The sequence below is a fragment of the Populus nigra genome, chromosome 10 (assembly GCF_951802175.1).
Source record: "Populus nigra chromosome 10, ddPopNigr1.1, whole genome shotgun sequence".
In the NCBI taxonomy this organism is placed as follows: domain Eukaryota; kingdom Viridiplantae; phylum Streptophyta; class Magnoliopsida; order Malpighiales; family Salicaceae; genus Populus; species Populus nigra.
In genome coordinates, this window is record NC_084861.1 from 7,572,123 (window position 1) to 7,598,616 (window position 26,494).

At 35.8% G+C, this 26,494-nt stretch overlaps 3 protein-coding genes across 4 annotated transcripts; 2 read left to right on the forward strand and 1 right to left on the reverse strand.

Moving 5' to 3' along the window:
- The first annotated feature begins 7,814 nt into the window (after positions 1–7,814).
- On the forward strand, positions 7,815–12,189 carry LOC133704265 (ubiquitin-conjugating enzyme E2 variant 1A-like). The gene is made up of 5 exons (XM_062129047.1): positions 7,815–8,030; positions 9,023–9,162; positions 11,152–11,277; positions 11,350–11,476; positions 11,978–12,189. The coding sequence occupies exons 1-5, from the start codon at positions 8,003–8,005 to the stop codon at positions 12,034–12,036; spliced, it is 480 nt and encodes a 159-aa protein (XP_061985031.1). The 5' UTR covers positions 7,815–8,002; the 3' UTR covers positions 12,037–12,189.
- Positions 12,190–15,699: 3,510 nt separating this feature from the next.
- On the forward strand, positions 15,700–19,638 carry LOC133704637 (probable peroxygenase 4). Its single transcript, XM_062129525.1, has 7 exons — positions 15,700–15,855; positions 15,942–16,005; positions 16,083–16,181; positions 16,295–16,380; positions 17,971–18,065; positions 18,706–18,831; positions 19,220–19,638. The coding sequence occupies exons 1-7, from the start codon at positions 15,793–15,795 to the stop codon at positions 19,368–19,370; spliced, it is 684 nt and encodes a 227-aa protein (XP_061985509.1). The 5' UTR covers positions 15,700–15,792; the 3' UTR covers positions 19,371–19,638.
- A 1,143-nt stretch (positions 19,639–20,781) lies between these two features.
- On the reverse strand, positions 20,782–24,755 carry LOC133705457 (plant UBX domain-containing protein 2). Of its 2 annotated transcripts, none has more exons than XM_062130673.1 (3): positions 23,560–24,753; positions 22,306–22,584; positions 20,782–21,234 (listed from the first exon to the last, which is right to left on the reverse strand). In XM_062130673.1, exons 1-3 carry the CDS (start codon positions 24,487–24,489, stop codon positions 21,001–21,003), a joined length of 1,443 nt encoding a protein of 480 aa, XP_061986657.1. In that variant the 5' UTR covers positions 24,490–24,753; the 3' UTR covers positions 20,782–21,000. The 2 variants fall into 2 exon arrangements, with proteins under 2 accessions (XP_061986657.1, XP_061986658.1); XM_062130674.1 differs by lacking the exon at positions 20,782–21,234 and adding an exon at positions 21,521–21,895 and having other exon boundaries at positions 23,560–24,755.
- Positions 24,756–26,494: the final 1,739 nt, after the last annotated feature.

Consider the following 26,494-nt stretch of genomic DNA (forward strand, 5'->3'; position numbering starts at 1 on the left):
GTTCCACGACATGATGCACAAGGAAATTGAGGTGTATGTAGACGACATGATTGCCAAGTCTAAAAGGGGAGAAGATCATGTTAAAGTTTTGAGGAAGTTGTTTGAGAGGTTGAGGAAATATGAACTAAGGCTTAATCCTGCAAAATGTTCATTCGGAGTTAAATCGGGCAAGCTGTTAGGATTTATGGTAAGTGATAGAGGTATAGAGGTGGATCCAGATAAAGTAAGGGCCATCCAAGCCATGTCATCCCCCAAGACGGAGAAAGAAGTAAGAGGATTCTTGGGAAGGTTAAACTACATTGCTCGGTTTATAGCTCAGCTAACAACAACGTGTGAACCTATATTCCGACTACTAAGGAAAAAGAATCCTGGAACCTGGAATGAGGAGTGTGAGGAGGCATTCAATAAAATCAAGCATTATTTACAAAATCCACCTTTACTAGTTCCTCCGGTATCAGGAAAGCCTTTGGTATTATATCTCACAGTAACTGAAGCAGCCATGGGATGTGTATTAGGACAACATGACGAAACCGGAAGGAAGGAAAGAGCCATTTATTACTTAAGCAAGAAATTCACTGAATGTGAGTCTAGATACACGGAGATAGAAAGACTTTGTTGTGCATTGGTGTGGGCGGCAAAGAGGTTGCGACATTATATGTTATACTATACCACTTGGTTAATTTCAAAAGTGGATCCTCTGAGGTATATTTGTAACAAGCCCTTTCTCTCAAGTCGAATTGCAAGGTGGCAAGTTTTATTGGCAGAATATGACATAGTATATATGACAAGGAAAGCCGTGAAAGGAAGTGCAATCGCGGACCATCTGGCCGATAATGCTGTTGAAGACTACGAACCTTTGGATTTTGACTTCCCTGATGAAGATATATTGTCAATAGAGAAAGAAGAAGAGAAGACAGATTGGTGGACGATGTTTTTTGACGGTGCAGTAAATGTATATGGTAATGGGGCCGGTGCAGTAATAATCTCTCCCGATAAGAAACAGTATCCAGTTTCGGTTAAACTGCATTTCGAGTGCACCAACAATACAGCTGAGTATGAAGCTTGTATCCTCGGTTTAGAAGCAGCATTAGAGTTGAAGATAAAGAAGATATGTATATGGAGATTCAATGTTGATTATTTGTCAGGTTAAAGGGGAATGGCAAACCAAGGAGGAAAAGTTGAGGCCGTACCAGGAATACCTATCCATGTTAGCAAAGGAATTTGAAGAAATTAGATTCACCCATCTGGGAAGGGAAGGGAACCATTTTGCGGATGCTTTGGCCACGTTAGCTGCTATGACTACCATTGATCCCAAGTGCAAGGTACAACCGGTACACATTGACATTAGAAACGACCCAGCTCACTGTTGCTTAGTTGAAAGAGAGATGGACGGACAACCTTGGTATTATGATATCAAGAACCTTGTGCAAAATCATGAATATCCGGTGGGAGCTTCCAAAACAGATAAGAAAACCTTGAGAAGGTTGGCTATAGATTTCTATTTAGATGGAGAGATTTTGTACAAAAGATCATTTGATGGAACCCTGCTAAGGTGTTTAAATGAGGCAGATGCTAGAAAGGCATTACGGGAAGTCCATGAGGGGATTTGCTCAACCCATGCTAGCGGGCATATGATAGCGAGGAAAATCCAAAGGGCTGGCTATTTTTGGATGACACTAGAGAAAGACTGTATCGACTATGTCAGGAAATGTCATAAATGTCAAGTTTACAGTGACAAGGTCAATATGCCGCCAGCTCCTCTATTTAATCTAATATCCCCTTGGCCATTTGCAATGTGGGGAATCGACGTGATCGGTCCTGTTAACCCAAAAGCTAGCAATGGTCATAGATTCATCCTCGTAGCTATTGACTACTTCACAAAGTGGGTGGAAGCCAGTTCATATGCCCACGTAACACAAAACGTAGTGAAGAGGTTTATAGAGAAGGACTTGATTTGTCGATACGGTCCTCCGGAAAAGATAGTGACAGACAATGCACAGAATTTCAATGGCAAAATGATAGCAGAGTTGTGTACTAAATGGAAAATCAAGCATTCGAATTCTTCACCATACCGACCTAAGATGAATGGTGCAGTAGAAGCTGCCAACAAGAACATCAAGAAGATTATTCAGAAAATGGTAGTCACATATAGAGATTGGCATGAGATGTTGTCATTTGCTCTTCATGCATACCGCACTACAGTCAGGACCTCGACGGGGACTACCCCATATTCTCTGGTGTACGGTATGGAGGCAGTGATGCCTTTGGAAGTGGAGATCCCGTCGTTAAGAGTGTTGATAGATTCAGAATTAGAGGAGGCCGAGTGGGCCAAAGTGAGATATGAGCAACTGAACTTGATCAGCGAAAAGAGGATAGCTGCAATATGTCATCACCAACTTTACCAGAAACGAATGGCCAAGGCATATGATAAAAAGGTTAGACCGCGGTTGTTTCAAGAAGGGGATCTAGTATTGAAGAAAATATTGTCGTTACCTGGAGACGATCAAAGCAAATGGGCACCGAATTACGAGGGTCCTTACGTAGTAAAGAAGGCATTCTCAGGAGGAGCGTTGAAGTTGGCTAGAATGGATGGAGAAGACCTAGCTCGACCTGTGAATTCTGACTCTGTAAAAAGATATTATGCTTGATGTAGGCTCCTAAATCAATAAAGCAAAGTTTGGCCATTGACTTCTTTCTCTTTTGCATTGATCTCACAACAATCATTTTTGCATTAATCCCAATAATGCATGTCTTGTTGTTATCACACCTAAAAAGTTTAGCATCGGCTGAACGAATTTCTTCTCCATACAAAAGCCTAGGCTATAATCACACCCCTACACTGGGGGCAATCAGAGATGTTTTCATGAAATTTTTTTCGTGTCTAAAATGTACGGAAGCCTATAGATTGGAAAACCAAGCTAAAGCATTTGACAAAAGCATGACAAAGAGGCAATGACAAGTCATACATTTTAAGAAAAGGACTACTTGAAGAAAGTCAAAGACAACACTAGAGATGAATCCAGCATACACGTCAAAAGCAAGCGGCCAAGGAGAACAAGAAGAAGAGGATGGGGCCTATGTTTCAAAATCAGGTACGAATGCATGCATGGCATCTAATCATGAATCATTGCATATATACTGTCTGAATCATTGTAGGAGGAGTTCTTAATACATTCCAGCAAGATTGGAGACGAAGAAAGAATCATAGTGGGCGATAGCAAAGAATCACGGTTTCGAACCATAGTGGATTCTGGGACAACAAGAAGAACAAGACAAAGAGAGAAAATGAAAAGTTTTGAACCCTGCCATCAGGAAGAACGACATCGGCATCAGCTTTGGTAATAAGGAATCGCCAGACGGGATTCCAAGTTGTTTGAGATCGCCAAAAGGGATCTCGTATTTCGATATTTGTCAAAGGAGGTCGCCAGAAGGGACCTCGTATGTCAGCTTTGAATAAAAGGAATCGCCAGATGGGATTCCAAGATTAAAGGAGATCGCCAGAAGGGATCTTGTGTTTTGCTATTTGGAGGTCGCCAGATGGGACCTCGTTTTTCGTTTGAATAAAAAGGAATCACCAGATGGGATTCCAAGTTGAAGGAGATCGCCAGAAGGGATCTCGTGTTTCACTATTTGGAGGTCGCCAGATGGGACCTCGAAAAAAAAAAAGAAAGAAAAAAGGGGAATCGCCAGATGGGATTCCAAGTTAAGGGAGATCGCCAGAAGGGATCTCGTGTTTCGCTGTTTGGAGGTCTCCAGATGGGACCTCGTACTTCGTTTAAATAAAAGGAATCGCCAGATGGGATTCCAAGTTAAAAGAGATCGCCAGAAGGGATCTCGTGTTTCACTATTTTGAAGGTCGCCAGATGGGACCTCGTTTTTGAATAAAAGGAATCGCCAGATGGGATTTCAAGTTAAAGGAGATCGCCAGAAGGGATCTCGTGTTTCGCCATTTGAGGTCACCAGATGGGACCTCGTATTACATGTTGGTTAAAAGGAATCGCCAGATGGGATTCCAAGTTGAATAAAGGAGATCGCCAGAAGGGATCTCGCATTTCACTATTTGGAGGTCGCCAGATGGGACCTTGTAAAAAGAAAAAAAGAAAAAAAAAAGAAAGAAAAAAGGGAATCGCCAGATGGGATTCCAAGTTGATTAAAAGAGATCGCCAGAAGGGATCTCGTATTTCGATATTCATCACAGGAGGTCGCCAGATGGGACCTCATATTTCATGTTGGTTACAAGGAATCGCCAGATGGGATTCCAAGTTGATTAAAGGAGATCGCCAGAAGGGATCTCGTGTTTCGTTACTTGAGGTCGCCAGATGGGACCTCATATTACATGTTGAATAAAAGGAATCGCCAGATGGGATTCCAAATTGATTAAAGAAGATCGCCAGAAGGGATCTCATGCTTCACTATTTGGAGGTCGCCAGATGAGACCTCATATTTTCATATTAGTAAAAAAAGAGAAGATAAACAATGGAATCGTCAGATGGGATTCCAAGTTGAGATTGCTTAAAAAAAAAAAAAAAAAAAAAAAAAAAAAAAACAAGTATCAGATCATTCAAGCTTCGACCAGATCAGTTCTGGGAGTTTTGTTTTGGGGTTTTTTTTTTCTTTATAAAACTTACTGCGCAAAATCTCTGCTCCGTAAGCATTATAAAGAGGGGGCATCTGTTGTAACCCATTTTTGGGTCCCCCACAAAATATATAAAAATATATATATAGCCAAAGGAGGTTAAAAATACAAAGATTGGATTTTTGACAGTATATTATTGAAGGAGGAGAGCCCTGTTGAGAAGGAAAATTTGGATTGGAGGAGAAAAGCCCAAATTTGGATGTTTTTGGATTTAATTGGATTTTTAAATGAATTTATAGGGGATTTGATTGCAAGAAAAATTGATTTTTAAGTCAATTTGGGCTTTAATTGGAAGAAATTTAAGTTATGGGGCCAAAATATATTTTTTAGGAATTTATTAAGTCAAATCAGGGGCTTAATTGCATAAATATTGAAGTTTAAGGGCCAATTAGGGACTTAATTGAAGAAATCCGAAACCAGGGACCAAATTGAAGAAGGCGCGTAAGTATAGGGGCTGGAATTAATTGATTCAGGGACCTAATTGAAGAAATTGGAAGTTATTTGATCAATTGAGGGCTCAATTGCATAATTCAGAGACCAAGGACCAAAGTGAAAAACGCGGCCAACTATGGGGGCGAAGACCGAAATTCGGCAGGGACGCAATTGAAGGGACAAAAGATGATTGAGGGCTGATTTGGACTTTGGCGCGTTTTGGCGTTTTGCAGGTTTTAAATGAAACGGCGCGTTTTATCCAAAACGACGCCGTTTCATCCATTCAAAAAAAAAAAAAAAAAAAAAAAAAAGGGGCAGAACGGTGTCGTTTTGAACGACACTGTTCATCTTCCTTCTTTCCCCCCCGAACATGCAGCGGGGAAGAAAAGGAAAAAGGGATGCCTTTTGTTTGAATTTTGCTGGCCACTCTCTCGCCTGGAGCCCACCGACCGGGCACAATGGCCGACCACCCACCGCGCACCACCCGCCGAACCTCGGCAGCCGCGCCCATGGCCGACCAGGCGGCTGCCCCCCCCCCATGTGAGCTGTAAAAAGGCCATGGCTTTGGCTCTATAAAAAGGACCCGAAAGAGGGAGAAAAGGAGAGGGGGAGGGGAGAGGAGAAAACGAAAAAAACAGAGGACGAAGGGAGAGGGAAGTGACCCGAAAGAAAAAAAAGAGGAGAGAAAACGGGAGGAAAAGGAAACGGAACAACTTCACTCTCTGCCACTGGAAACAGCCGCAGCACCGCCGCCCGTGAGCCACCGGCCTCCGCCACAGCCTCGCCAAGACGCCGCCACCAGCTTCCTCCAGGTAACCCTTCTTCTCTTTCATTTCCTGCATTTTTTTTCTTTCTCTGCATGCAGAACGAATAGCGTTCTGCATGCAGGGGTGGGGGGAAAATAATTCCCCCCACCCGTTTTGGGTTGCTGGGCCAGGCGGATCCTGGCCCAGCTCTGCCTTCTGGGCCGGGCCTGGCCCAGAAGGCAACATTAGTTCTTTTTTCTTTTTGGGCCGAGATCGGCCCAATCCATTTTTGGGCCGAAATCGGCCCAAACACCTTTGGGTTGAGTCCGGTCCAGCCCAGTTGGTTGGGCCGGACCAGCCCAGCCCATTTAATATTATATATTATATATTATATATTATTTTGTTTTAGATTATTTATATATAGATATATATATAAAAAAAAATTACGTAAATTCTTCAAAAATTATTTCAAAAAATATGTGATTTTTCTGTAATTTTATTATTGTATTTTGATCAATTTTGGTTTGTATTTTTATGTTATAGAAATACAAATTCGGTTTTAAAATACCCGGTTTTCATAAAAAAATCAAAGATTTTCAAAATAAAAATGTCTTTAGCTTTCAAAAATTTCCTAAATATTTTTAAAAATATTGTTGATTTTTCTGCATTTTTTTTATCAAAGTGATTTAATATTTGGTTATATTTTTATACCGTAAGAATATCAACCCGGTATTAAAGCACCCGATTTGCGTCAAAACATCAAAAAAAAATATACATAATTAAAAAATGTTTTGTTTTAAAATACGGCCTAGTCTCTCCAATATATATATATAAATATTACAACATCATATTTTTCATACAACAAAGAAAATTTCAAAACAATATATGTATTAGCATGCATTTTGGCTTTAATAACCAGTTTATTCAAGCCATGAGAACTAGGCCAATATTTCAAAAATTCTAAAAAATTCTTTTTGTTTTCTTTTAGTATTCGGGATTACGAATTTATACATAAAATGTTTTTCCTGATATTAAAAATATGGTTTTTACATAGATTTTTTAGAACGGTTAGGTTTTACCCGATAAGATAAGGACCTCCTTATTAAGGAGGACTTTTCTTGAACCATAGACGGACCAACAACTAGGAAACACAACGAGACCTTAATTTTATCAGACAAACAAACAAAGCAGCTTACCTTAGGTAGGGCGTATTTGGGGTGCTAATACCTTTCCTTTACGCAACCAGTCCCCGTGCCCGATCTCTGAGACCAGTTAGGGTTCCTAGTAACCAAAATACTAGGTGGCGACTCCCACACTTTTTTTTTTATTATTGCTAAGAGACAAAGAACTCCTTGTCTCTCCATATTTACCAGATATATCCCCCCTACAACACCTGAGGGTGGACGATCGTCGCGACGTCGCGCACCCCGCGACACTTTTTTTAATCATATTGTTTTTAAGAAGTAAATACATTTGATGAGCACACAGCTTCCCTGTAATATATTAAAACTAATTAATTAGTTTTTATAATATAAAAAAATGATTATTGATCATCCTCATTTTATTAGTTTTTCTTTCGAATTTATCTTCTTTGATCATCAAAATTTTATATCTTTATCTATTCTACTTTTCAATCCCTCAAAAATATGTATATAATTACAAAAGGATTAACCACGTGGAACAATTTGTTTTGTTAAACGACATGTATTCTCTCGAGTGTATGGGGCTCATAGTTTAAGGGTATTTAAACGTATGGTCATGTTGTTTCATAAAGTTTTAATTTTTTTAAAAGAATATTAAAATAATATTTATTTTTATTTTTATTAATATTATCCTATCAAAATAATTTAAAAATACTAAAAAAAATCATTTTAATAAAAAAACAAATTAAAACTCACTCACAGTAACCACTTCACTCGGCCAGCAAATTTTAGACACTGTTAATCCGAGAAAGTACAACGTAATAAAAAGAACAAGTACTATGAACTTCACAAGTGGACCTGACGTGTTCGACTTGAGATTAGAGACACTGTTGTCGGACTCAGATATATTACTTTCCCTCTTTTCTTTTCTAACCTCTCATCTCTTCCATTTTTCTTTTCCTTTTTCTGGTCTTTGAATCTACAATATATAATTATTAATAAAGAGAAATCCTACCTCCTTTCACTGAATTTAACATTCAATATCAATGGGTTCTGAAGGATCGAGTGTTGTTGGTAAGATTACCCTTTCAAGGAAAAAAACCTAACTTTCCTTGTTAGATTTTGTAGTAGTAATTTTTCTTCTTGTTGTTTTTTTTTCACAAGGTTAGCATTCTGTGTTTCTTTGCACTTTGCAGTATCTGTGGTGTCTTTGAGTTGGAGTTTTGCTCCGAGGTTTACAATTGGTTAGGGTTTTCGAGTTATCATTGATGATGATCTGTTTTTGAGTTGAAATTCAGGATGATCCGTTTCTCTTAGACCTTTTTTTTCCCTGATTGGCTGTGGTTGAATGGTTTGGAATTGATTGTTTTGGCTAGATGGTTTTCTTTACAGCATCTATATCTTGTCCTCGAGCATAAAGAAATTATCTTGAAGTAATTTTTTTTTGCCTTGGAAGGCTATTTTCTCCACTCCTGTACATGATAAATGTTTAATGAAATGCCTCACAAGATATGAAATGCATATGTGGACTTTCTGTTACAGAGGGAGCAAATGCCGAGTACAATCAGGCTCCTTTGCTCGAGTTTACTCGTTTATCTAGAGATCTTACAAATCATGACCAAGGGTGGTCTTTCCAACTCTTTGGTTTTACCTTTAGAGAGTAATTTTAAAATGGGATGTGATACGTGGGTAATGGCAGAAATTAGATGGTATGAGTTGGTTGAATTGAAAGAGATCAGATTTAAGAGGCCTAGAAACAATTGATTTTTTTGCTGATTTGGGCAATGATGCAAATAGTCCCTAGAGTGGAAAAATAAAATCCTACTCATGCGTTGTAAATCAAGTGAGCTTCCTAATTAAAAGTAGTATAGATGAAATACCACATTTTTGCCCCATGATTTTCCATGTATCTCCCCAAATCCTCCAACAGTAACAATTTTTTCTCTCTCTGTTTGGTGGTGCGTGTCTTGGGGGGGAGGATTTAATTTCTTTTTCTATTTGATGATTCCTAGAATGCATGCATACATGATTACTATTTTGTAACTGAATTTTTCTGTCCTCTTCAGTGCCTAGGAACTTCAGACTACTGGAGGAGCTTGAGAGAGGAGAAAAGGGGATCGGAAATGGAACTGTCAGTTATGGAATGGACGATGCCGATGATATCTACATGCAGTCATGGACAGGAACTATAATTGGCCCCCCAAATGTATGTAATTTTTTTGCTACTCTCTCTTTCAATATTCTCATTCATGTTTTATGCATACTGGATTGCCAATGCATGAACTGGTTTTAATAAAATTCTTGGTTTAAATTGCAACAAAGTGGTAGATTACGATTCATGATGCCAGCTCATTTCATTGGTAAGATGTCTATGTTTATGGCCTTGTAGGATTAGAATTCTTGCCTTAATCCTTTAACTGTGCTTTGCCGGTGTGGGCTGTGGAGGCATAAAAGCAGGGTTTTTGAGGAGAGAAGTTACTTCTCTCTGTCAATATGGATATCAATTTAAAGTTTCCAAGAAGATATTCATGCTTATATGTGTGGGTTCTTCAATCAAAAAGTTTAATGCATATGAGTTCACATGTTTTTTTCTTATCAATTACACTTTCTTTCATCTTTTGATGACAGATGTTATTTGACTAACTTAATGTATTTATCTGCAATCTCTTTATATCTCTTCTGCTTCCTTCAGCTCTCCTATTAAAAAAATTTATTTTAACATTGTTAAACCTTGGTGTCCTTTCAGACGCTCTCAATCAGAAGTGTAATGTCTTTGTAATGCATTAGCAATCCAGTTGCTTTTGCATATTGTTCTGACTTTTTTGTGAAATCTTCAAGGTTCTCTTTTTGTTTGTAGTTTGAAGTTTTAAAATCATCTCTTTTATTTCTTTTTTCTGCATTAGATCGTCAATGGAAAACTTATTTGACAAACAAACAAATAAAAGATTGGCACTGCAAATCTTATGTTGTCAAATCTTCTATAATCTGATAATTCCTCATAAATCAAGTAGCTTTGATGGTCATCTGCAGAGGTTGATTCTGAAAGAAAATTGCAGTTGATCTTTGTGCTGTAGTGTACCAAAGAATTTCAATTTATAAAACACGGAAATTGAAAGAGTATAAGGGAAAGGTGAAATAAAATCACTCTAACATCAGGGAAAGTAGAACCAATTCTAGATAGTGACAGCAAAGACCTTCCAATGAAATCTAAATAATAATTTATCCAAAGACCTTAGAATATGCACTTGCCATGATTCTAAAATAATATTTTAGTCAAAATAACGTAAAGATACCCCCCAGACAAGAAAACCCCCAAATTGTCAAAACGAAGAACTACATCAGATGAGGTTTGGAATTTCTTTTTCCCTTAGCTACACCAAAAAGATTGACCCCTACTTCACATGCACATATCTACAGTCCAAATCTGGGCATCTCCATGGCATTTGATGTTGGCATCCTATCATGGTGGATAAGGTTGGAATGAGAATGGTCTTGGAATGGCTATGGTGCTATTTCCAACCCCCCCCCCCCCCCCCCCCCCCAAGTCAGGGGAACCAAAGTCATCCAGAGCCTCCAAGGCCCACATCTTACTTGCTTCATGAAGCCCTTACTGAAATTAGTGATAAATAAATTCAAGGTGAAGTTTTTTCTTAGGTAGAATTACATCAATTGCTCATCTGATCTGAATGGGCAAAAATGCTAGAAGCTTTCTAAACCAAATATTGTAATAGATCCTAAAATTTTATTGTTAAAAAATTTGCACGTCTTTTTCAATGAATGCCTGGTAGATTCTGGTTCCAATTTCCAATTAGGTTAGATTGAATTAGTGGGAGAGAATTAGTCACAATTCCCTCTAAATACAGTGCATAGGTGATTATGCGAAATAAGTACGTCTTAGAAATATGTGATCATCAGGGTTTTCTTTTTTTAATATCTTATCCCATTACCCATCCACGGTATTGCCACACCTTGTAGTGGCATGGTAGGCCCCCAGTCCTGACTAGTGGGGAGAATTGCCATCCCTAGTTTACTTTACAAAGCAGACCACCTTATGACTTTGTTGGCCTGGCGTGATAGTCATACTATCTCTGCCTTGATTCTTGAATGATGAGACATGATTTTTCAATGTAATTATGTATGCTTTATATTACTTTTCAAAAGGAACAATAATGTATTGACTCATGCTACTTGCCAGACTGTTCATGAAGGGCGTATCTACCAGTTAAAATTGTTTTGTGGCAAGGATTATCCAGATAATCCGCCAAGTGTGAGGTTCCAAACTCGGATAAATATGGCTTGTGTCAATCCTGCAAGCGGAATGGTAGGTGATGCAAATTTTAGTTATTTTACACTAATTGATTGAAAATGATCTCATTGGTAACTAAATTAACAGGTCGAGCCTAGTCTTTTCCCTATGCTTGCCAATTGGCAGAGGGAATGCACAATGGAGGATATATTAACTCAGTTGAAGAAAGAAATGATGGCTCCACAAAACAGGAAGCTCACCCAGCCTCCTGAAGGTGTGTCTATTTTGCTTCTGCATATTCTTGGTATATCCTATCTATTTGGTAATGATTTTCTAGTCAAGCAAGAATAACTTAATGAAATTAACAACTCTTGTTTTCATGGGGAGATGGGAAGGAGTGGTTAAAAATGATGAAATGTGCTGTTTAGGAAGTGAAAGATAGACACCGCCAGTACACAACCAAGGCAAAAACAAAATTGAAGTGTACATCAGTTAATGATTGTACTTTGAATCACGGGTGTGAGTTTGATTTACTGCTCAATTGTTTGAAATGATTCAACTAAATTGGGATTTGTTAGCGGTTGTTATTAAATGGAGTGAAACCCGATTTGAACTTCATGCATTAGCACTGGCACCAAGTCAGGATGGTGAGATGCGGAATTATGAGCAACTGAACAATGGGCATCTTCCTTGCAATGCAATTACCTGGTTTATGCATATGTTTTGTAAAATTCTCAAGAAATATACAGTAATCATTAGTTGTGTGTGTGCGCAGGAAATGAGGAGGCAAGGTTGGATCAAAAGGGGCTAGTCCTAAAGTGTTGTATTCTCTGAGAGTCATTTGAAAGTTAATGAGCAAGTACTGTATATAGATACACAATTCCTCCTGCAGGCTTAATTCCAGCAATATATAATCTTGTGTATGAGACAGATAACCTCAGTTCCATCAAATGGTGGCTAAATAATTGGATCCTGATGAATTATTAATTCCTTGACCACTGAGGTTCTGTTGTGTGAAAACTAATTTCAGCGAATTTGAACATTATCAGGGACAGAATGTGCTCGCAAACCAAAGCCATTTTGTCTGCTGTATTGATCGATGCTCTGTAAAATATAATAGCATGTTGCTTAAATATGTGACCTTGATTTGGTAGATAACTATTGGATTTTTCAGAAAATATGCTTCCTGCGAGATGGGTCATTGCGGGCATGGTAGTTAACTATGTGGTGAGCTTGGGGAGTTTGCGTTAGAAGTGGATGCCACGCCGTTAAGTAGCCTCGTCGATAAGCTTACGCCCAAGAAAAGCAAAACCCACTCTGCTGTTTACAGTTTACACCGAGTAAAGCGAAGAAAAAAGTATTTGAGAAGGTATGATTTGTTGTTTTCTCGGTCCGAATGCATTTAAAAAAAAAAGGCATTTTCAAACACAACACTGAAGCATAATTCGACTTGATTGATAATAGAAATGGAGAGTGATGCTCTAAAAGTGATGGACTTCTACATGTTTTTAAGCAAAGGAAAGCTGTTTACGTGCCTTGGGAAGCAATGGAACTCTTTGCTTGCAAACCTTAACCATGTCTGAGAATCAAAGGTGATACCTGCCACACCGAATTGGCCCAGGGTCGCATGGAGAAAGTGAGAAACAGAGTGGATTTGAGTTATTATTATCAACTCCAGATATGTTTTTCGGTTTTAGCAATAAAAGATGTCCGAATCAGTTGTGCAGGCCAACTATGTCCTAATTCCTGTATTCATAATGAGGATTCGAATGTATTATAAAAATACCATTTATATCTATTTATCCATACTGATATCCAGATTTGTGTGATCCTTTTTTCAAGAATGGGGTATTTGCATAGAAAACAATTTGTTAACCAAATAATTAAAATAATGTATTAACCTTTTTCCGCCCCTTTTTCTTAAAACAAAAGGAGAGAAGGATCAAATTTTCGTTAATCAATTATGTCTTTGGACATGGGGTCATGAGTTACGTAGTATGTCTAAAGAAATGGTAGTAAGAAGAAAAAAAGCACGAGCTGATATTAGATTACTGAGATATTTGCTTGTAATCAATTCTCATTGTTCTATACAATTTATAAATTTAAGAAGTTTGCAAGTCAAAGGTTAATTAGTGGAGCCACCCACGCTCCATAAACACCATAATAATACATAAAGAATCAACCTAATTCAAAGATTTAAATCATTAGATGAGATATTATTATTGGTTTTATATTAGTTTTTTAATGTGTTTTTAAGTGAAAATCTATTTATTTTAAAATTTTCACATATACAAATTAATTTGTGATATTATTTAATTTTAATTAGAAAAAAACTGATGGTAGTAAGAATTAATCTTGTGATTGGTTAGTAAACAAAATTTTAATATAATGTAAAATAACCATTCTAACTCAAAATCTTGAATCATTAAATTGTTATAATAATTTTATAACAATATTGTAACATATATAGATTAGACTAGTTTATTTGTCCTTATTTCGATATAGGTCGAACCATTTAAAAAAAACATTGAAAGCACGATGATAACTTTTTAAATCTCTTAACTTGGATCTTTGCCTAGCGCAAGCTTTTGGTGAAACTATATAAGAGATAACTCGATGTGAATTGGTCTATTTAGTATATTTAAATGAAATCTGGATGATCCTTTTTTATTTTAAAAAAACTAATGTTGAACAATAAAATAGAAAAAAAAAACAATAAAGCAAAAAAAAAGGATGTCAGTCCAATTAAACTTTTCAAACCTGTAATATAGGTTATTAGATTGAAAAAAACATATATGAAAAAGGTGGTAAAACTCAATTCCCAATAAATCTAACATTAAATGATTAATTATCACTATCATTATTATTTTCATAGTTATTATTATCATTGTTACTATCATCACTATCATCACTATCATTACAACTATTGTCATTACTATTATTATCAATAAGTAATATCATTATTAATAGTAGTGTTATTATTGTGGTCACTATCACTATCATTATTATTATTATCGTTATTGTTATTTCTATTAATACTATTGTTATAATTATTATTAATACTACTACCATTAATATTACCATTATTTTTATTCTTATCACTATTATTAACATTATCATCAATATTAGTAGCATTATTAATTGTATTGTTAGTATCATCATCATTATTACAGCTGCTATAATTACCATTATTGTTGTTGTTGTTGTTACTGTTGTTGAAATAACAAAAATTATAAACTTGATTTGAAGGATAAAATTAAAAATCATAAAAGCTTTGACAAAAGGGAAAGGGAAACAAATAAAAAATCAAAAGAAAAAGGACCAAATTGAAATAAATATTATTATTATTGAAAAAAAGTCATAAATTTGATTTGAAGGATAAAACTAAAAACTATAAAAACTTTGACAAAAGAGCCAAGAAAAAAATAAAAAATAAAAAATAAAAGGACCTTATTGAAAAATATCATATACACAAATTAGAATTGAAAGAATAAATTAAAAATAAATAAAACTTTAATAAAAGAGAGAAAAGAACTAAAATCAAAAATCAAAACTGAGAGGATGGATTTTGAAACACCAACAAAAACCATAAATCTTATTTGTATGATAAAACCAAAAACTATATAAAAAAAAACTTTGATAGAAGAGCTAAGGAAAAAAAATCAAACGTAGGAGGACCTAATTGAAAAACATCATATATACAAATTAGAATTGAATGACTAAATTGAACACAAATAAAACTTTAAAAAAAAAAGAATGACTAAAATAAAAAAATAAAACCTAAGAGGATGGATTCTGAAACACCATAAAAAATCAAGGACAACTTTATTTTTTGGGGTAGGAAAGAGAAATGTAAGGGGAAAGGGTCACTAGCGGCGGCGATAAACCGGTCATTTTTAAATGACATTTATAATCTATAAAGAAAGAGGACACAACAGAGAACAAAATGACACAACGAAAGCGTATTTTTTATCGTCATGGGACATCACACGCACCGTTCAAAATGCGTGTCACTTCTCACTCATTGGCGCGCGCGCACAACACACGTCAACAACTTTTTCAACTAAAAAAATAATTAAATGGCAACTTATGTTATCGCCATAACAAACCCAATAATTACAAACAAAAAAAACAATATGAAAATACAAATATACTCCTGTAAAAATGACTTAGAATTTTTAACTCTAAGGTTAAATTTTTAATTTTACTGTATTTCAAAATGTGAAATGCTTGGAAAGACCCTTGAATAAAGTTAAATAATTTTTTTGTTTTTAATGATAGCAAAGTCATTTTATTGTGCATAAATATAATAACAAAATAATAAAACCCTTGAATAATTATCAAATAACAAATTGACCTAAAAAATCAATATTATGAAGCTTTTTTAAAGATAAAAATTATCATTTTACTGTTAGAATCCACAATTAACTTTTATTTCAATTGATGCACTAAAAAAGAAAGCATATTTATTCACCCTGCCGTTGTTGTGAAATGAAAGAATAGAAAAAAGAAGTGATTACAGAAAAAAGAGAATGCATACCGCTACAACAAATAAAGCGCTTGGGCCGTAAGGTGTACTGTAACCATAAAATGCTGTTATTTGTAATGGATGCCATCGATTTCCTCCCCTTTCAAGTAGAACAGAACAAAGCCGTATGTTCTCTTCTCTAGCACATACAGCATATATCCTTTCCGCCCCAATAAACGCTTCTCATCTCTTTCTCTAATTGCTTTCACAGTTTCATCATACTATCATAGTTATGACTTCCTCCACATTATCATCAATCGATAAGCAACAAGACGGTAATGGAATTTGCTTTCCTTACTTCTTGCTCTGTGCCTTTCTATGGATAAAGTTAGAGATCATTTTTTTCATGCAGGAAAATTTGTGCCAAATGACCATAACGTACTACAGAAGCATGTTTTCTTCTTTGATAGGAATCAAGATGGCATAGTTTATCCCTGGGAGACATTTCAAGGTGTGCTCTCGTCTTTTTCTTCTTCTTGCTCTTTCTCTTTTTTTCTTTTTTTTGTCGAAGAAGACAAAAACTAACTAATGGCTTAATTTTAACCTGGATTTGTTAACTAACAGGTTTTCGCGCAATTGGGTGTGGTGTCTTATTATCCACTGCCAGTGCCCTTCTGATCAATATCGCTCTCAGCCAGAAAACTCGACCTGTATTTCTCTCCAGCTCCTTTTCTAATTAATATTTCGAATCCAAAGTAATCGTTCCTTTTTTTTGTGTGGTTATTTTTTCACTTCTGCTGATAAGATTTTCTACTTTTTCTTTCTTGGGGGGGAGAAATTGTCGTTTGAGAAATTGAAGGGGGAAGTAGTAATAAATAATATAAGATCACCGTAGGTGTCGGTGCATGATTGATATGCAGCTAGTTTGGTCTTTGGTGTCATCAATTGAACTTGTGCTTGACTAGAAGTTGACATAAGCTAGCAGCACTGATCTTTTCATCTGTTTAGTTTTTCTGTTCTTTATATATTTGTCCAAGATCGTAGAGGATGGATAACTGCGTATGCGCTTTACTTACTTGGCTACTAAACACCATTCTTGCAAAAGTGGTAAATAAAGCTTAAAGGATGTGTCGAAGGATATAGTGTTGTCGTGGCATGTGTTCATAGAGTGATGACCAAGTCATCTCCACCACATGTTTTCTCATTGCATATAATTTGAAAAAGTCATGGCCACCCTTGTATACTTGTGCTTCCTCGAAGGTGGATAATTGTCCCATTTAATCGGGTTATGAATGGGAATCTGTGGTGTCTATTTTTTTCTTTTTTTCAAATGATTAATATATCGCTTTACTTGCTTATATTTACCGGTTGTTCTTGTCAATATCTCGTGTTTTTGCAGTGCATCACAGTTTTTGTCTTGACATTTCTTCTGGGAAGACTCACTCGTCAATGATCAATAATTTGTGCACTGGAATTTATTGCACCTAATTTGCGTCCTCTTGCTAAGATGGGCCCGTTTACACATTTAAGAATTTTCATGTGCCTTGCAAAAAAGAATTCAACCCGCGTGCATTCTTTTAAGAAGAAAAAAAAGACAGAGAAAAATGGGTCCTCGAGGATGGACGAGTTCCATTATCACGAATTCAATTTTGCTTTTCCATATTTCGTTCAGTTCACATCGTCTAGACAAGAAACAAAATATTAGCATAGTATATAAATATAAATATAATATAAAGTTATGAGCAAGATTTGAAGTTAATACAAGTTAATCAAATATGCAAGCTGCGACGTCCAGGTAGGGTCGCATATTAATGGAGTCTAGTAGAAACACAGGGAAACGCTAGCTATTGTTAGATCCCAAGCAAAGGTTTCCCTTCCTTCCTTGCTTTTCTTTTAAATTTGGTCATCTCTAGTTGCTTACAAGCAACAAACTCACGTATTCTTGATTAGCATGAGCTCAATCTCTCTGAGCTGAGAAACCTTGAAACAAATACTTATCATAAAATCAGGTCAAGGAAAAAATATATCACTTTTTTCCCATTATTTTATGTGTGCCTTTTAAGATTCTAAGAATGAGAAATAAATCTGTTTTCCTAGAATCGCAAGATATTTAATTTTATGTGATTTCGCCCCATTTTGGGATGCTTGCAGCTCAGTTATCTAGTTAATAATGATTGATTTAAGTACGAAGATGTGCAAGGCATTATAAAACTTGGACAGCCTAAAAATAACAGTCACTTCACCTTTTATCTCTGGAATTGTTCATGTATTATTATTTATCGTATTTTCATGTATTACAGGGGAAGTTTCCATCTCTATTGTTCCCTATCGAGGTTAAGAACATCCACCGAACCAAACATGGGAGTGATTCTGGTGTGTATGACAGCGAAGGAAGGTCTGTATAATTATATTCCTGCAGTCTCATTTGTTTCATGCTACAATTTATTAATTAGTTCTTGCCACGAAACATGGCGGCTAAACATTGTGACAAGAATGGATTGTTTTCTTATCGTATTTTATCATGGTGATGGCATGATCGATGAAGATTCCTTATTAATTTTCCAATTAAATTCTAATTAATTGGTATTCTTTTTTATAGCTAGTTCAATTATGCAGTGAGTTTTGGCCATAATTAATTAATAACCATGTTAGTTTATGGAATTTCACTTTGACTAGACTATCCCACTCTTGACTGTTGATGGGCACTCGTGCCAAGTGAGGCCTGGTTATCCTATTTTATTCGTTAGAAAAGTTCTTAATGCATAGTTTTTTTGTTTTGTTTTGTTTTGTTGGGGTTATAGAGCCATAGCTTAGTAGGTGGTGAAGAGATGCTGTTTTAGGTCCGCTAATTAAATCTGCTATCGAGTTGCTGTCCATTTTATCAAATCAAAAGCTAACATAAGACGTTCTGGTTCGGTAGCGCGATGAGGGCAATGTATCAACCAATGGCTTAACACAGGCTAATATATAGTACTAAAGCATTTTTTGGCTCATTTATTTTGATATTCATGTCAGTTCTCGTAACAAAATTGTAGGTTCGTGCCTGGAAAGTTTGAAGAAATTTTCAGCAAACATGCACGTTCGCATCCAAATTCCTTGACAGCAGACGAACTGATGGGAATGCTCAAGGCTAACAGAGAACCTAAGGACTTCAGAGGATGGTTAGTTTCTCATTTCAATTTTGAGAATCCAAAAGTAATTAGTAAATTATATCATGTCTTTCTGTTAGAGAATAATATAAATCATATTCTGAGACCTTACCTAAAATTTTAAGCTATTGGGTTGGGATAGTTCTTTGACATGGTATCAGAGTCTTAATGACCGAGTGGTCTCGAGTTCGAATTTCACCTTCCCTATTTATTTGATAAAAAATTAATCATAAAGTAATGTGAGCATGTGCAAGTTTCAAGATCAAAGAGTTTTTACTTGAGAAGGTGTGTTAGAGAATAATATAAATTATATTCTAAAATCTCAACTAAAAATTTAAGTTATTGGATTGAGATGAGTAAATATAAAAAGATAATTAAATGTTAATTTGTTTTTTTCCAGGGTTGCTTCCTACACCGAATGGAAGATCCTGTACGATCTATGCAAGGACAAGAATGGTTTGCTTCACGAAGATACAATTAGAGCTGCCTATGATGGAAGCCTATTTGAACACATGGAGAAGGAAAGAACTTCAGCCAAAAAGAAAGCGTAATTTCACTGCCATTTATCAATAATTAATGGATACATTAATTTACTTCATCTTTGAATCATTCTGTTAGTCGCCCAAATAAATGAATCGTGGGAGGAAAAGATTTATTTTCAATTAATGCAGTGTTGTGTAAGAAAAGGAATATATATTTGGTAGGTTTGGGTACTACTTCTCCAGTTAACTGGCCATGCTTCAAGGATGGTCTTTGATTCTAGTAATGTGTAAATCACAGATTGTCGAAGTGTAATTTGATGTTTGATATTGCCTGTAATTCTATATGATAAAGTAACAGTAAGCCGTGCTAGCTAGCTAGCTAGGAAGGAGATGCTTATGAATGTGCATGCCTACGGCAACTGTATGCCAATGAAATTTATGTAGGAAGAAGCAAGACGTCCCTCAGCAGCTCTGTGATTTTATGGGATAGGAAGCTTTCTTGGCTAAGGCTGGCTAAGGCTGTCCTCGTCCGTCGAAGATGGTTACTGTTGCTAGGCTTTCTATCCAGTAAATATATTTAAACTCGATTAAAAAAAGAAATTTCATGTGGAATATATATTAATTTTAGAATTTATAAAATTAGTTAAAATACATATAAACTGGTTTAAACATTAATATTAATTAAAAAAAATGTTCAAAGAGGATACAAAAAGATTGAAATAAACAAAGAGAAACAAGCATGAGAAATTTACGCAAGGACAAGAATGTGTTCGATTAGGAATATCAATGAAATAAGCAAAATTAAAGAAACATATGCAAAAACTTTTGGAAAAGGAAATTCTTGTGCTTCACTTTCAATAGAGAAAGAAAACTGAAATAAATAGATGAATTGTGTTGTGGAGTATTTGTTAAAAGTGTTTTTAATTAAAAATATATTAAAATATTTTTATTTTATTCTAACTATTTCATGTCCTGCGCTAGGAAATTAGTTTCTTTTTGTATAATGTTATATTTGTATCAATTCATATGTACTTCAATTCCATGTTTGGTATTTGGTACTGTGGTAATTTTTTTTAATATATTTTATTTTTATATTTTAAAATTTATTTTCAACACCAATATTTTAAAACTATATTTTAAAAACATAAAACAATAATAATTTTTTTAAGAAAAATCAAAATTTTAAAAAACATATAGTTAGTTGCTTTCCTAAACACGTTCTAACAAAGAATCAAAACTATATGATATTCTGTTATTCTTTTCCTAGTGACGGTACCTAGAAAATCTTTTTCCTTTTGATCCATTACTGGTCGAGCCTGCTGAAAATTATATTTTAAACTATTTTCAAATTAATTAATTTGTGCATAAAAAATATTTGAAATAAAAATATAATTTCAAATATTATATAACAACAACAACCTATAGAGAACAATTCCCTTTCTGAAAAAATACACTGTTCTAACTTTGTGTACAATCTAGATTGGCCAACAAATGTATTATTTGGAAATGGTAAATGAGTACAAAAATAGTTCTTGCTGAGTATAATCTGTTCAAGTATACATGAAAGAGAGGGGAAGGGGATGGATGCAAACTTTAAAGAAAGATTATCACACGGCCCCAACCCATCGAGTTGATTTTAAAGCTTACACTGAAACCAGATGCAGGAATTGAACTTGCGATCTTCCACCACACTATTCAATCAATTCAGTGGCTCACTGATCTCAAGGAGCTCATTACAGAGCCCTGTAAAAACAGAGGAATCAGTTTCAATGGGTCTGAACTTGACGAGAGACGAAGGAACCAAATCTTCAGCATCAAGTGTGGTGGCTCTCCCCCCCACTGAAGGAATATGAGGGATAACCCTCCGTTTGACTGCAACAGGATGTAACAGCTCGAACTCCAACCCAGGTTCTTTTAGTGCTGCGCTCACAAACTGAAAGTAAACAACTTCTCATCATATTTAACTCATAGAGACAAGTAGATTTCTGTATTAGTTCTAAAATTATAGCTGCAACATAATGCACAGAAGTGGCTGGTTAAGAATGAAGCTCGTTTGAAGCAAATTTCCTGAAAACCATAAATATAATTAATGTTAAGTAGTAGGTTCTCTTTTCTTGGGAAGACAATGTTTCATCGTGATGAATAAGTGGCAATTTAGAACACTTTGTGAAAAGAGTTGGGGCAAACAATGGACCTATTATTTTAAAATGAAAGGGAAATAATACAGTAAGCTAGGAAGCATGAAAGAGAATTCAATAAATCAGATGGTAGATCATTATAGTGAAGAAAAATGAGAAGGAAGGGTTATCAGCTAAAGGAATTCAACAAGAAAAAGGAAACAGTGTAAAAGGTTGCTTGAAATAATTACAAGTCAAACACCACAACAATTCAATAAATCCAATCACAAGTTCCAGAAGAGGAGACCAGGAAAGATTGTGGGAGAGCTGAACGGATTATTCCATCCTTCACATGATTGCAGCAGTAAAATTGCAAGAGTAGGAGCTTTAAACATGAGTTTACAAGTGGAGAGTCTTGTCTCGGTACAGTAGAGCATATGTATACAAGTGGAACTGGTTGGTCGAAGAGGAAGGATTCTGGAATGTCATACAAATGTTGTTTCCATGCAATTATTGAAGCATTTACTTGAGGCACAATTCAAAAAATTTCCAGGATTGAACTTCATCAACAAAACTGTTTTTGGATAGAATACTATTTTTATTTCTTTTGACCATTACAGAGATACATATTAGAACTTCTTGAGATGTTTCATCACCTGATTTTCAAAGGGATAGTGCAATCAGAATATTGTAATCTTCTTCTGTTTCCATAGATAAATATTTTCCAGTTGATAAGCACTGTTGGCATTAACAAGAAAAAATTGACCTTTCCTGTTTAACTATGAAGTCTCACTTAAAATAAATGTTGCCTCTTGATACAAAGAGTGTTGTCGTATTCATTGCTAACCATGAATGAAACAACTATAAAAGCAGTTAAGATGACTAACCTCGTAGAGAGCAGTTGTTGATTCCCAAGGAGCAAAGACACCTTGAAGAACCACTCCATCAGGAAATTGGATGCGAATTATAGTCCTTTTGTATCTCTTCCTACCAGCTTTTGCTTGCTTTTCTTTGTAAGACTTGGGGATCAAAAGCTGAGATTCTGCAATCTTCTTCTTCCTCATATCAGCTTCTCTTTTTAGCTCTTCAGCAGAGAGGCTGTAAAATGAATCTGGCAGCTCAATTCTTGCCGCTACATTTTCAGGGACAGAAAAGAAGACCCTTATCTAACAAAACCGAATAAATGGATTAGAATGCTGTATATACTACATAGACCATTTGAAGACATCTATTCATAGGCGGGGTGCACCATGAAAATACATATAAAATATGGCTACACAAAGTTTAGACACCACATTACCAATGAACACATTCAATAAATGAGAAGAAACAGTAGAGAGTGCTGCCACTGGAAGGCAAGGAATCATAATTTCAGACCCTCAATTGACTTTCATAAGCTTACAATTACATGACATATTAAACTACTGATAAGTGACCATGGGAAAACACCAGAAGGCAGAAAGCATGTCCCTAGGCCAGTAAACCCTTCATGCTCCTTCTCATTGGAGGAGAAGTAGCAACCAATAAACTAGATGACAATGCGTTCTTGAAGGAAGCAAATTGAAGTAAAGAAATCGAGAAAAAGGCAGCGGGATGGGGGGTTTGACAGATTCCTAGTTACAGGCAGCAATCCTCCACAAATCTAAGCTCACATGTGACATGTTTCCATTCCTTATGCACGTTGATTCAACAAATGCAGAAAACTTGCACGAATCTAAGTTGGATAAGAATTAGCTTGTTCAATCAATCTTACATGTGATAGACATTATTTATGTTTCATAAATATCTTTAGTCAAACCTTCACATAAGAACCTGTTATAGTAATGAACTAAATAATGCTTGAATGTGCCAGAGAAAGGGCATCCCTGAGTTGAACATCTTTTGTCATCTTTAATGCACAGCTATATAACTAGTTTTGAACCAACGCTTTCATTCGAAGTATTACTCTGCTTCAGGGGTTTAAATGCTTCGAATTCAACTAAAACATAAATAATCCAATTTCTAGAAGTCTATCACAGAAAGATTTTTGGAATTCTTGCAAAGAATTTCTAAGAAAGCAAGAAACAGGTACCAAAAATTTTAAGAATGCAAAAACGAAGAAGGAAATATCATATTTTATCAAGCAAAAACTGTCATCGTACCTGCCTGTCAACCTTCTTTGGCTCAACCTGTTCCTCTGTCTCAGCTGGAGCATCAGATGGCTTAGCCTCAGCCCTCGGCTCTTCCTGCTCCTCCTTCCTAGGTTCTAATAATCCTATCACCTTATTAATCAAACCAATTTTCTCCTCTTTAGGAGCTTCCTCCAAGATGGCCCACATTTCTCCACCCTCCTCCTTCAATCCAAACCCTACAATCTCCAATAACTCAACCCCTCCAGCAACCTCAGTCACCGCCTCTCTTATCTTTGGATTCCCCATTCTAATCCTCCTAAATTTTGTATTCGCAGGCTCCTTGACAATATTCCTCAGCAGTCTAAGCACAACCTCCACCGATCCCTCCAGCGGCTTTCCTGACAAATATGCACTAACACAAATCTCCAATTCACTCCCACTAGACTCTTCTACCGCACTATCATCACCAACGACACGATCATTGCTTTCAACTGGACTCTTAGCATTACTGTTATTGACACAGGTTTCTACATGTATAGAGACCTCTTCTTCTGATTGATACGACTGCCCACAAATTGGGCACTCAAACACATTCAACGAGTATCCATTTTGAGATCTTTTGCTAGTAGTGATCAATGAGTCAAATGGGTCGAGGCCATTCGTGGTTTTGTTGGCAGGAGTGGGTTTGTTTTGATCAAGATTGGATCTTTTCTCAGGCAAAGGCTTGGAATTTGAAGAAGAAGTAAGAGAGGAAGATGGGTTTGGCTTGGGCTTCGAATTATTTGAATTAACAGGTTGAGAATAACGGGCATGGAGAGGATTAGTAGGTCCGGATGATGATTGAGAAGGAGTGGAACCACCACCGCCCAAGACACGACCTTGGCCCTTGAATTTAGAAGGAGAAGATGAAGAAGAGACTTTCTTCATGAAACCTTTGAACTTGTCTTTCATGTCATCCATTCTTTATTTCTTTCTATTTGGTTGATCCAAATCGACGAACAGGGAAACCAGGAACTGCTTCTAACGATGCACGGAAAGAAGAGATATCTGGAAGATCCAAGGTATAATGAAATAGAAAAACTTAAAAAGAGAAGAGGGTTGACATTCGACTTAGGGAGCTCAGAGGAGGAGGAGATGAGGTCAGAAGAACAATGGGATTTGGTGTTTTTGGCCGTTGGATTGATAATTCAGAATATTCGATGGTTTATTGATTTACAGCGCAGAGCCTCGTTCCACAAGGTGGGGTGAGTTTCCGCGCTAAGCAATCAATCTCTAGAGTTATGCCACGTCAGCTAGTGGATCCATTGGCCCACTTACCAAAACGGCAATGCATTACCAAAACTGCCTGCAGCATTGCCGTTTTAGCAAAGATTTTTCTCTCTTTTTTCGGGGCTTGAACATTTTATTTTTTATTTTTCTGAGTTTATTTTAATTGTGAATTTTTCATTTTGGTTTGGAGCACCAAAAAGAGGGCAGATCTCGCTAACTTTTAGTTCGTTTTTCCCCTCTACACATCACCTTTGTGATAATTATGTACAGTTTATGATCAATGATTCCATTAATCAAAGCCCATATTTGTCGAACATGACCACATACCGTGCTTCTCGATTTGGATTTGCAATATCATAAGCATCGTAGCCATGATCCATGGATCGACAAGCATAGCCAATCTTGGTCTAGAAAGTAATTGCAAATGTCTATCCTAAAAACTTCTGGATTTAATTTAGCTTTTATGGTTCCGTTGAGATATATGTGCTTGGATATCTTTTTTGTATATTATCTTGTTTGTTTTTTAAAAACAAGATTTTTATTGAAGTATAAAACCTTTTAATACTTGAATTAATAAATGTAGAAGAAGAAGATAATGTATATAAAAAATAAATAAAATAAACATATACGAGTTAATAAATTTCCACAACTTAGAATTTACCTTGGTTATCATTATCTAGCTTAGATTTTTTGTCATGCTTGGCTTAAATTAGTCTAAATTAGCTTGAACTTGACTCTCATTTCTTAATTGATATCCAGGTTATTTATAAATCTTAATCACTTTAGTTTATCTCGACGAGTGCAATACCTCAATGTGAAAGGGAGTTGCTATATTGATGGAGAGGTTACCATTGTCATGGGTTGGGGTTGTTGTGTTTACATGTGACATTGGAGAAGAAATGTGAATAGAAAATAATCATTGACGAGAAAAGCGATATCTTCACCACATAGAAAAATAAATGTACGACTCTTGAAACTCGACAAAATACATTAAAGTGTGTCCAACATATATTAAATAACCCGCGATAAGATGGAGTGGAAACCTCTTTATGCTTGGAAATGGCCCAAGTGTTGGGGATGGGGAACTCCTTACACTCGGGCACATTTCCAGGCATTTTTAAACTTGGGCTTGGCCTAAGCACGGGAAATTTTTTATTTATTTATGTATCATCTTTTGTCATTTAGACCAAACTAGATTTGTGGCTCCGTGCTACACCGCTGACTGTAATATTTTTTTTATCGATACATAAAAGATTCTTGGGCGATGTAAGCATATTTTAAAAAAATAAATAAAAAACAACTTAGTGAATAGACCCGACTGAGCAAAAAAAGCAAATATAATCTAATCAAATAATAAAATAACTGACAACAACATTTAATTAACCAATTTAAACAAAAAATAATTATGGAAACCTGCCAAAAAAAAAAGAACGATCATCAAAACAAAAAAAAGCAACGAAACTAAGATTCCAACCAGGCAAACAAAAAAAAATTGAAAAAATAAAAGGAAAAAAAACCTGACATGATCCAACATAAGCAAGCATGTCAAGTATGCAAGTCAGGTCATGCAACCATAATAAGCCAACATAATGCAAAGAAAAAAAAAAGTCGAAGTCGAAGTCCAATTCCAAAACAAATAAAATATATATGAATGAAATTAAAAAATAAAATCAATAAATAAGACAAACCAACCAAA